General features: G+C 38.9%; 1 protein-coding gene across 1 annotated transcript; it reads right to left on the reverse strand.

Annotated features, from left to right (window-relative positions):
* Positions 1-1,279: 1,279 nt before the first annotated feature.
* On the reverse strand, positions 1,280-6,974 carry LOC142139910 (acidic mammalian chitinase-like). The gene is made up of 7 exons (XM_075197773.1): positions 6,778-6,974; positions 5,883-6,020; positions 4,988-5,111; positions 4,710-4,895; positions 4,170-4,286; positions 2,081-2,222; positions 1,280-1,591 (listed from the first exon to the last, which is right to left on the reverse strand). The coding sequence occupies exons 1-7, from the start codon at positions 6,972-6,974 to the stop codon at positions 1,329-1,331; spliced, it is 1,167 nt and encodes a 388-aa protein (XP_075053874.1). The 3' UTR covers positions 1,280-1,328.
* Between the last annotated feature and the right edge of the window lie 5,777 nt (positions 6,975-12,751).

The following is a 12,751-nucleotide window of genomic DNA, read 5'->3' on the forward strand; positions in this document are numbered from 1 at the left end:
AAGGATTTCACAACAGATATGATAGTGACCATTTCCAAGTTTCTAAAACTATTGCTTACCACTTATCTTATTATTAAGTTATTGAACATTGATTCCAGTCTATCTGAGATGTTAATCAGCGTCTGCTTCTCATATGTATTGCTTGTTGTACTGTGTTTTACATTTTAAACTTTGTGAATACAACCAAAGGCTGTGTTTATACTAAATATATGTGCAAATCTAGGTTTTACATATACATTAGGTTTCACATGAGATTCTAATTATCTTACAGTATCTAGTGAATGAAAGTAATTTTTTCAAAGCAAAATACGATGAACTGACCATTAATGACACAATCACATCGATTTAAAATTACACTTTAACACCTTGATTTAAGAAGGGGGAGGTACGTGACGAGAGTGGACCATATTGCCAAGATAACATCTCTGACCATCTCTGACCCGTCCATCCGCAGGAATCACATGGACTGTCACCCCAGTACCAGTTCTTAAATTGCGAAAGGCTGACTGGTAGAGAATTTAATGCGGACATAGGGGGAGTATTTAGTATTGATCTATTACAGTTGTCTGGATTGTTTTTTCTTCTAGAGAGTATAAGGGATGCTTTAGGACAGAGACTAATTAAACTAATTAATTCAGCCCAGATAATTTCAATAGTAATTTAGGGGATAAACAGTGAACTTTGTACCAGGTAGACAGTATTTCCTGCAGTGCAACTCCCCCACTCCAAAAAAACACAAACCGAATACAATTCTTCCAAAGAAATAATTTTTTGAATATATCACATGGATGGACAAACCTACTAGATCCTGAAATTCACCTCTTAGACAGAGCAGAGAAATCATTTTTGCTTTATTGTGGTCTATTGGTGAAGTGCCCAATATTATAATATTGTACTGCTTTTTTTGCATGATGGGGGGGGCATACATGCTGGGATATTGGGCCACTTGCCCAATATCAGCTGTAAAATTACAGCATATGTCCATCTCTATGATCAACAGGACAGGCAATAAGATTTCATCAGTGTGTTGCTATCCATTGATTGTTAAACATGCACTTATATCCATATGGTGTTGCAGTTCACCTCATAAATCATTAACTGGTAAAAATGTTGCACATTGCCAGCCTTGCACTTTTCTCTTGAAAATCACACCTCAGATTTACCTCCATATAGATCACCTTAAAAAATATATTTTATTCATTGCAAGCTGTTATATTTCTTAGTATATAGATCAACACTGTTACACAAGATCATTTTATGGCAATATGTTTATTGAATTCATCACTGAAAAGTGGTTTATTGACATCTGAACATGTAGATCCTTCTGCTTATGCCCAGTTACAGCAAGAACAGCTGGTATCAAAAACTAATCCGGTTTGGCAGGACTGCTGGTAGGTCTTCCCATTCAGACAGTTAAAGAAACCGCTTTTGCTTTTTGGGTTTGGGTAAAGACCATTTGATTTTCCAACGCAGAAACTGCTGCTGCCACTTCCAGTCCCACTGGCTGCGGTTGGAGCTCCAGCAGTTGGAGCCCCAGCAGTAGGAGCTGCTGCTGTGTTTGGCGCTACAGTTATAGTTGGTGTCTTGCAATCTGCATGGAATAAAAATTAAACATTAACATTTGCATATAACATGCTATGTAATATGTTTATATTCATGACACTGACATTCCATAGATCACATATATGTTTTAAACACACACTCATGTCCATGATCATAACATTTAATGAAGCATTCTCAGGCAAATTTTGTATCTACAATGCCTCTTATGCCACCACCATAGGGCATAATTTGAATATTATACTACAAGTTAAGATGACAAATTCCATTTATTTCTAATAGCTTTTATAGTGACTAAATAGACTGCTGGGGATAGAAACTCATTTAGGCTTTTCCATTTATGTTCCATTACTAGAAGATCAACTGATGAATCCTGATCAAATGCCACTTTTGTCGCCTCTTTATCAAACAGTTCTGGGAGCTACTGGACTACATTTTTTTTCAATGGTTTCCAAATTCTGGGCACACCTAAAAAATGTATTTGGAGACACACTGCAGATACACAGATTTTAACACTCACTTGGGAAAGAGATTCCCAGAGCTGATTGCAATGTAGTCATTAGAGGGTATTTGCCTTGACCGCAGAAAGTCCCACTAAAATCATCCAAAGGAAGAGCCCACACCATAGCACTTCCAACGTTATTCTTCATCAGCCACTCTGCCTAGTATGGGAGAGAAATCACATTATATGCAATGGTTTATGTGTTTGGAAAAACCATTATTGGACAAAACAACCAAAAATCTAACAATTATACTTTTGATCGCTCAGTCTCCTGCAGTGTTTCAAAATGTTCTCAGTCTTCTAGTTGAATGGAAATGTAAAAACATTTTAATCAGTTTATATAGCTATTAAACCACCTTCAATGGGTGAGATTTAAATCTGACTGCTTTATTTCACGTTGATTTGCAGGAAAACAATATAAAATGAGCAGATCACTCTGGACCTTAGAGGGTATAATGTCAATGGACATATGTCCAACTTTAATGCCACAATCACTTTAAATATTACTATGTCAATATAATAGAACATTTTTATAAGGACTTTCCACTTATTTATGCCAAATTTCTACCACTCATAAAGTCATGTGCCCAACATAAGGATCTTACTCTATTCCCACCTATACTAACCACAATGCATCCTCACAACTGTCCCAGTCTCCATCCTGAGCCACACTCACTCCTGTTGTTTCAGTTGTGTCCTCTTCCAATTAGAATATAAGCACTCTCATGAGCAGGGCACTTCCTTAGTTTTGGGGCTGCAGCCTAGAGCTTGTTTCAGATATGGCTGCGTGTGCTTGAGTTTGGCAAGACCTTACTGTAAATTGATTACGGCCAAACACCCCTTCCTGAACCACTTCAATCCCTGAAATCGTAGACCGTATTCAATGTCCTCTGCATCCGAAGATGGAGTGGACAGGGCTGTGTTTATGGGTGTATGCTCTGGTTCTGGGCGATTCTGAGTGATCTTGCGTACAATATCCTCAAAATCGGCAGATACGTGCCTTGATTAATCAGACCCATAGTTCGCAACAGTTCCACTTTTTAAAAACTTGTCCCTGGAAATATCCCTATTTTTGAATATTAATTCAATGTTAGATACAATAATTATATTGTATTCATTATTCTCTGTGTTTTTAAGTTAATATGTATTAATTAGGAGTATTTAAAATGCAATAAAATATGTTATAATAAATACAATAAATATGGCATAGTGATGACTGTAGTACTCCTAGGTCCTCCTAGGTGTGCCTAGAAATAATTTAAAATGTTGGTAATTATGGGCATGATTAAAGTTTGCACGTACGTCCATTTTCGTAGTGTATCTTGCATGAAATAGCTCTGCATATGCCCAGAAATTAACCAATGAACGTAATTATGTGTCACTATGACTTGAGAAGCGGAATGGAAATGGGCAAGCGAACGTAGGCCATGCACGGTAATGGCGTAACTCAATTTCCATAAAATGAATATGAGTGTTGTGTTAACTTCTGCTAACAAAATATAGTTAAGCAGTATTTGTAAACTTAGGACCCCGTCATAGTTTAAATAGTAAATGTAAAAGATATACACGCACCTGTTTCTTTAATTTTGAAAACAAACTGCATTTATCCATAAATAATGATTTTTAATTTAGAGATACAACTTTTATCAAAACTGACTTGCGCAGTCATTAGCCTGCAGCAGAGAGGGGAGCACATCCACAAAATAGCTGAGTTCTTTTTTAATAAATTGTTCCTTTGCTCTTAACCCATTCAAGTAAGCAGAGATTTCAAAGTTCCTATAGATCACCCATGTCAAGAGTTTAGAATTTGCCAGGGTAAAATAAACAGTGATAAAATACAATTAGTGTTTGACCCTTAAATGCAGACATCCCTAAAGAGGATTATAGTTGGTGTCTTACAAAATATCTATGTCTTATACCTTACAGAGGTGCAGACATAGATATATGTAAAGAACCTTAATAAGCAGCCTCCTAAAAAAGTATGAATATGACAAATAATTGCAGACAATATGTCCCTTTCAATCTAGACTTCCAGATCCCAATGCTGCTGTACTATGGCCAGGTCATTTCAAGCCCCTTGCTTCTTTCAATATAAATATGTTCATACCTTGATCTGGAAACTCTTCTGGTTGTCATATCCAATCCATTCACTTCCTTTATAGGCATAGGGGACTGCTTGTGGACTGTTCCACACTTCTGTGGCACCTTTCAAGAAACCACAGATCTGTATAAAATTAGAAACACAAGTGAAGAACAGTTTGTTCTGGTAGCATCCTCAGTCTGGTCTTTCATCTCCCATGTTTCTCTGGCACACATTGCCTGTTAATCACAGAAAGTCAAAGCATTTCTGTTCATGCTATTAAATCTTGGGAGTGGGGTATGCCCAGTGACAAGTTTCATGCAGAAGCTTCATGTCGTTTTTGCTAAGGGCAAGAATAACATTTTGTATCATCTGATCATCTTATATTTGTGTTACTAGAGAACTTGTGTCACATGGCTCATTTTAATGGTCCATGTACACAAGAGTAAATAAAACATGCCGGCATCATGTTTGAGTATATAGTAACTTTTTTAATTTATACCCCATTTAACTGAGGCTAATGGCTAGAAATGCAATGGATAAAACATATGGTTACAATGAGGATACCTCAAAGTATGCCATAAATCCAGCCTCCTGTGTGTATGAAGCAGCAGGACCACCGCCAGAGGTTGGGGCACCAAGGCCATTGTTGGAGGGGTTGCTGAGTGTGAAGGTTCGTCCATAGGCTGGAAACCCAACCATGAGCTTTTCTGGTGCAGCTCCATTATTTTTCCAGTAGTTCATAGCATAATCCTAAAAAGTAAGAACAGTGGTAAGTTTCAACACCAAGTCCCTAGCAGTTACCAAAGACACAATGAGAAAATATAGAACAATAGACAACATACCACATTGAAGTAGATGTAACCACCCTGATCAGCTGGACCCTGGTAAAGGGGACTATCCTCTCCTGTAAATCCTTCCCATGAACCACGCAGATCATATGTCATCACATTGATAAGGTCAAGGTACCTATGGATGAAGTAGACTTCCTTGTAATCTCTGCACTACACTATAATGCATATACATAAAAAAATAGCTCCCTGATGTTTCCTTGTGTGTGAAAGCAGTATGGCAGCTTGCATAACGATTAATAAATATGTCATGAAATAAGGTTCCTTATCACGTATTTACCATGCAGTAAAACTAGGCATTTGCCTAAGGCAGCAACTCACTGGTTTTATGTTATTCTATAATTATATACTTTCAACTATTGATTTTTTTGCAACTTGGTTCATCCATCTACTTTTTCATATAAAAATAATGGAGGTGGGTGTATTGGAAAGAGAGGGAACTAGTGGGTTGCACCCTCACTAATTTTGCCAGCATCAACTGTAAACACAACTCTGTTTACATTTCTAGACAATTAAATGTAACATAACTTATAAACACTAACTATTACCCCACCCCCATAAACATAAACAATCATTCTACTATACACAAAGTTTTTTCTGTCAATTTGGTAATTTTCAACCATTTTGAGGTGTCAAAATCAAATCCAATTGCATTTGATTCCACATGAGGGTGGGCAATTTTGTCAGCAGATGACTGTATTGGACATTAGCCAACATTGTGTGTGCAGTTATCCACTGACGAGTAACATATGAGCTCCCATTTGCCTGGCACACTGAGAGTGGGGGCACTCCATTTGGCAATAATTTATGTGTCTATTTAGGACACGGATTCAGACATCAGACAATCAGGATCTCTACAAGATGTCACTTTCTGGTGAAACGTGCTTACTGAGATAATTGTGGAATTTGATAAGCATTTTCTATGGTGGACTTTCCAGCAGACACAGCAGCCGACATGAGCAAACGAGGCCTGTTGGTTTGACTGGATTCCTGCATGAATGCCTCGTACATTTCCTGCAATATAAAACTGTGATGTAATTTATATGATTCTCAAATTTATATAATTAAATTGGAATATATATCACATAACAAATAGTGTAACACTAATGGGGATTATATGATATTTGATGATCCCCCTACCCTCTCGCTGTAGGAGTCCCACAGGGCTCCGTTCTCGGCCCTCTACTCTTTTCGCTCTATACTTCCTCCCTTGGTGCTCTCATCTCCTCCTTTTGCCTGATCTTTCCTCCACCCTCCTCGCTCAGGTATCTTACTGCCTCTCCGCCATCTCCTCCTGGATGTCGGAGCGCTTTCTCAAAATCAACATTTCCAAAACTGAACTCATTGTCTTTCCTCCTCCCAGCCTCCCATCCCACCATGACCTCTCCATTGTCGTTAACAACACTACCATCTCCTCTGTCACCCATTACATTATAACTCTGTGTGCCATTTTTCAAAATATTGCTATTAGGAGTGGGTTGTCTATGGAAAAGGAGGTCGAAGTTGCTGGCCAGGAGATAGAGAATATCGACCTGGAGCCTGCAAACTTTCTTCTGGGATTATGTTCTCCTACAATAGTTTAGCTGTAATTGCAAAAGAATAAAGCATGTAGAGTACAATGTCATTTATGGCCACAAAAACAATTCTAAAGAAATTGAAAATAAGCAGTTAAATTTGTGGAATATATTTTGTTGTTTTTATTGGATTCTAACATAATCAATTTTTGAGTGTTTTTTTCTGACTCTTTTCTCCTCAAGGTCAGTTTTCCTATTGACTCTCCGCACCTGACTTCAAGTGACCCGAGCACTGGGGGCTGTAGGAGCAAAAGCAGGCAATGAGACCTCTGCTTCCTCAGGCTCAGGCACCCCTGGGACAGATGTAGGGCCAGGTCCTGATGGGACAGACAAAAGGCAAACCAAGTTGCAGCCAGAGATGGATTTAACCCCTTGGTAGCTGTAGTAATAAGCTCCTGCTGGTCCATCATTATCTGGAGGAAGGCAAGGATGGCTATCTGGATTTCTTTGGTCTCATCAGGCAATTTTCTATAACTTAAAACCTTTTACACCCAAAGTTGGCAGTAAGGGCTAAGCGCTGACCTTATAAATCACATATTGCCAAAAACCATTCGTAATGCCGTTAAAACACTTAGAAAAGGATCAGAGATGCTTCTTCAATACAGAAGTTGTTTGCGTATCAATTTCAATTTAGGAGAAAGACAAAAAACAGAAATAACATAGAAAAGCAAAACTGATTCTATTTACGGTAAGAAATATATCACCATAGAGTTATATCAACATATATAAAAAAAAAAAAATGAATCACAAAAACACAGTAAATTAGAAGTCCGGATCATTAGTTTTTGGGTTGTTTTATATATTTTTATCCTATGATATTGACTTCTAATTTACTGTATTTTTTGTGATTAAAATACATTTTAATATATATTGATATAACTCTACGGTGATATACTTCTTACCTTAAATAGGATCAGTTTTGCGCTTCTATGTTATTTCTGGGTTTTATTTTATTTCTATAAGGCCTCCGGGAGTGGAGGCTATTGCCCCTAGAGCTCCACCTCTTGATCCTCACTTTATTTTTCAGTCAACAATATATGCTTTCAAGAAAGGATTAATATGTGAAAATATAATGTCAATGTTCGCTAGATGCTGAATTGAGGGTTCCATGTAGGTAGCTCAAGCAATGTTTTGATTGTTCATCATATTAAATTAGTTTTTTGAAGGACAATCCAAGGTTCAGATTATTAGGAAAATCTTTTATGCGTAAACATTTTAAAAAAGAAAATAAGTGTACAGATATACATTAGTGGAATAACGTCCCTATGGGACCTAGCCCAGCCAGCCCGTGGTGGTTTAGTAATGTTTCAGGTCTCCATGGCAACGTGTAGAAGGTGCAAAATATTTTGTGAAGAAATTACTTAATATGGTGACTTCTGTGTGACTCTTTGTCACAAACGCCCAGCCAGTCCCAGATACAGCAGTCTGAACAGCTGGCCGTGACTGGCGTCACCTTAGTCACTTAGCAATGAATACACCTTTTCTGCCACCATGAAGGATTTTTTATGGTGTTCTTAAGTTCATCATAACCACTTATTAATGTTTCACACTTAAATCACATACACATGTAGCATGAGAATCACAGAGAATACGCTAGATTAAATTTATTTAATCTGAAAAATGTTTCCATGGCTTATTTACAAAAATTAATAGCAAGACATACAATATGTTTACACAAATGAGTTTGAGAAAATATAATAGGAAATAAAATCAGAGTACTGCTTACTAGGTAGACTTGATGTGTGTGAGGGAACACAATAGAAGAATATGGGACATTTTAGTCTTGATAGACTCCCTCATGAAAATGCACACAGTAATGTCTAAAGCAGAAGATTTTAAACCCTTCTTACAGGCCCTTCACCCCCACCTTAGGAATTACACTTTCAACTAAGTCAGATTGATTCCCAAAATGACACAGAGCTTTCCAAAGTAAATTATCTATCACTTAGATATATGTTTGGGCACCTCAGAGAATCTCTCACCTCTGTTCTGCTTGAGTGACTAGATGGTTTATCGATCTGGCTAGTTTCAAAAGACCCTTTGTTAATTGCACAGGTCACCTAGGTCAGTCAGCAAAGTATACTTTGAGAGGTTACATAAAATATTCACATGGTCATACATGAATTCAGCAGAAAATAACAATCAGTCATTAGATATACTACATAATCATTACATTGTAACTGGAAGTCAGATAGTGCAACTTTCTGTATCTGAAAGTGAGGTAGTACAACTTCCAGTTTTATTACGGCGATGCAGAATACAGAAATGGAACATTCGTAGACCTAATGGCAACAAATCAGAACTCCAAGTTCAGGTGGTCCTTTTGCCTATACAGAGAGTCCAAAGCAGCAGGAATAGATGTCTTGATAGCACCTTTGAACTTCAATCTAGGATCTTTTTCCCTTTCCCTCACAAATTCAGAAAGGACAAAGCTGAGGTGATAGCTATACAGACAATGGATATAACACTTTACTCTGAATTGTTTTTCTGTTTTATCCAAATTACACTTTACTTATCATTGCTTACACCTGACCTTTCTACACATATTTGAATCTTGTTTTGGGTGAGAAACTCTCTAATATATAGGTCACTTGGCATATAAGGGTATTTCTAGTTCTTGAATGACAGAGTTCTTACCCCTAAAACATTTTAAATGTCCAATGATTGTGTTTGTGTGTCTGTGTTTTGTGTGTTTGACATGTGAAGGCAGGGACAAAGAGCCCTAATTTAAGATGATGTGTCGCACTATTTACTAAAATATAAATAAATATTAAGTGATATGGCTTAATATGTCTTTTCATTTAATTTAATAGTGTCAAAAAATAAAATATTAGGGGTGTGACTTGGGCACTAAAGATGGTGGACATGTTTTTCCTTGACTCCATCTGAATGGTTCAGATATCCACGGAACACTGCTTCACCCCCCGCCCTCCATACCTACAGCTCTTTGCTGCTCATACTGTGGGCTTTCTGGAGATCTGTCTGGCTTATCACTGGAACCGCTCCTCCCCCTTGTGAGCTGCAACATCCCAGCTGAAGGACCCACCAAAACAGGATCTTCAGTCCTTGTTTAACCCAGAGTCTGGCTATATTGGTGGCCTGCATATAATAGCTAGTCACTGTAGTTATAATCCGTAGACAATTCCATTCACTACTACAAACAATCTTGATGTTGTGAATGATCTATTGCCTGACGACCAGCCTGATCTACTAGACAGCAACTGATAAGCCGGCACCTGGAACTCAGATTCAATACATGATGGCAATCTAGTTACCTGCTCGCTGCTCCATGGATCCCAGATCTTCAATGACTATTCACCAACTTGGGACCCCAACGGCTCACTTGTCTCATTGTGGCTGTCCGCAACACCACTCTTGACAATTCCTCCTTCCACTGCTGCTGAACTTATTCATTCATTCTAGGCCACTCTTTCGCGACAGCCCACAATCACAGAGACAGACTAGTCTCACTGTCTGACACTTTCCATACGGATCGCTGCACAAGACAGCTGACTGCACTGTGTCAACACAGCTCATTCACAACACCATAAGAGGGTGTACGGCTTACACAAATTATACCTGGCTCTTTTCAAAAACCCCTATGCATTTACTAGTAAGTGGCATCGCTATACAATAAACAGCTGATTAACGCAAAGCAGCCCAGAAGAGCTAAGTAGAGTTAGTTGCACTGTTTCACTTACATTACCCATCTTCTGTGCTAAACCCCCAATACTGCTAACTATATACCTAATAAAGATATTTGAATACCATCTTGCTGGTATATAGCATGAAATTAACATTACTGATTTCATTAATTATCATCCTATTGATAGTTGTTTCCAGCACTCTGCTGCCCTCTGGTGAGATATATTTATATATATATATATATATATATATATATATATACTATATATATATATATATATATATATATATATATAGATATATTATAGTGCTCTAAGCTTCAGACAAGCTCTGACACCCCAGTGCAATTATTCATGATCCAAAGCTAAATACTCAGCATCCCACCCACACAGATCCCCTATTGCATTTCACTACGAGAGGACCACAATTCTCTTGTAACTTTAACCTTCTCATCTACTATATTCATCATGTACAAATCAATTTGAACGGATACAATGGGGCAAACCCTGAAATAGCACAACATTTCTCTTCGGCAAGATACACAAACTACAGCATCCATTTAACGCTTATTGCCCTTGTCATTCCTAGAGCAAGACGATAGCTCTGAGGGAACCCACACCACTATAGGAGACATCCCTGCTCTTCAAGAACTACTAATGAATCGACTGGGTTCATTTGTTTCACATCATCAAGAAACAGATCTCACTTCAATCGTTAAACAAACTACTGAATTGAAACACAAGGCAGAATCTTCACTACAATTTCAAACAGAGACATTCTTCACAAGGAAGTAGAACTTCTACCTTGCTCCAGAACCATAACAAGCTACAAATACAGATTAAAAGGACTCACAGGACCCTGTTCCCCAAACTGAGAAAGAAGAATCCCGAGAGACACTATCATTAAATTGCTCTCCTATAAGGTGAAAGATAAGATCACATCAATTTGTAGAAATCAACCTTATATACTGTTTGAAGGAAAGAAGTTCAAATATACTAAGATCTGGCCCCAACAACTATCACAAATCCATGTGACCTGAAAGATATAGGGCCTATTTCATCAAGGCACACATTCCGAGTGCAACCTGCGTTCAGTAGTATTTAAGTTTTGCGCATGAAGGAACGGATCTCAAGATATGTTGCTAGATGAATTTGGTAACAAAGTTATTTATGCAATGTAAAAACTGCGTGATGCATCACTGTACCTGTATGATTGAGTATGCTAGGCATTTGGATTGCCTACTTGTTATAAATAGTATGCTTGAGCTCTTAGGAGCTGATTTTGCATCATCATGGTTTTGGTTTTATTTGAATCCTGCAATGTATTCAGTGTCGGACTGGGGCAAGGAGGGACCACCGGGGGACTGCAACGCTAGGGGCTGAACAGAGAGGGTGTGGCCAGCCATCATAGAGGCGGGACCTGACACTAGAGGGGGAGTGGTCAGCCCACAAAGGACAGCTAGCACCATAGTGTAGTATATAAAGAATGCAGTTTGTATATAAAGAGTACATAGTCTTGACCTGCCCCTTAAATTTGGCAGAACAGTCACCAAAAATCGAGATTGTTCCACTAGACCAGGCTTGGCTACCCTGGTGGCACTCCAGGTGTTGTGAATCTACAAGCCCCAGCATGCTTTGCCAATATATAGCAGCTTATTGCTAGTTGGGTATGCTGGGACTTGAAGTTTCACAACACCTGGAGTGCCGCAGATTAACCAAGCCTGCACTAGACTCAGAACATTTGACAGACTGTCCTACCTGTTCTTGTCACTTTTACCACTTGTGCCTGCTGGTTTCTTTAGTTGTGTCCTTGTCTGGATCCTGGAATGTTGAGGGCCCTATTTGAAAAAATAATGGGGTACATTTAGAAAATTCCAACCAGTCCTGGCTTTTGTCCCCCCCCTTCATCACCCTGTGCCATGCTGCTTTGGCCCCCCTTCATCACCCTGTGCCATGCTGCTTTGGCCCCCCTTCATCACCCTGCGTCATTGCTGCTTTGGCCCCAATTCGCTCTCTGCCATGCTGCATGTGCTCCCCCTTCACTCTCTGCCATGCTGCCTGTGCTGCCCCCTTCACTCTCTGCCATGTTGCCTGTGCTCCGCTTCACTCTCTGCCATGTTGCCTGTGCTCCCCCTTCACTTTGCAATGCTGCCTGTGCTCCCCCTTCACTCTGCCATGCTCCCCCTTTCACTCTGCCATACTCCCCCTTCACACTGCAAGCTCCCCCCTTACTTCCGTTCATTCACTTACCTTTTTCTATTGGCTTCTTTCTTCTCTGCTTCTCTTCTCTCTCAGTCACGCCCGACATTCAGTGCGAACGGAGCAGTCGGGAGCAGTCGGACTCCTCTGGGAGCGCTGCTGTCATGTGAGTATTTTTATTATTTTTTTTAAAACGTTTTCCACTCCCTCCACCAACGAAGAGGAATGTATTTGACCCTTCATGTAGGTGACCAATAAACATGGTTAGTGATTGTGTAGGATTGTATAATTTATGGCATTCAAAATGATGTTTACATTTGTGTATGTGTTTTATTTACATA

Source organism: Mixophyes fleayi, chromosome 2 (genome assembly GCF_038048845.1).
Source record: "Mixophyes fleayi isolate aMixFle1 chromosome 2, aMixFle1.hap1, whole genome shotgun sequence".
Classification (NCBI taxonomy): Eukaryota; Metazoa; Chordata; class Amphibia; order Anura; family Limnodynastidae; genus Mixophyes; species Mixophyes fleayi.

Excerpts from the sequence above, each read along its gene's own strand:
- LOC142139910 (XM_075197773.1), bottom strand. The coding sequence starts at position 6,974 with ATGGACCAGCAGGAGCTTATTACTACAGCTACCAAGGGGTTAAATCCA. Across the intron at positions 5,112-5,882 it reads CAAATTCCACAATTATCTCA|GTACCTTGACCTTATCAATG; the intron begins GTAAGCACGTTT and ends CTTCATCCATAG. Across the intron at positions 1,592-2,080 it reads TCTGGGAATCTCTTTCCCAA|ATTGCAAGACACCAACTATA; the intron begins GTGAGTGTTAAA and ends TATTCCATGCAG.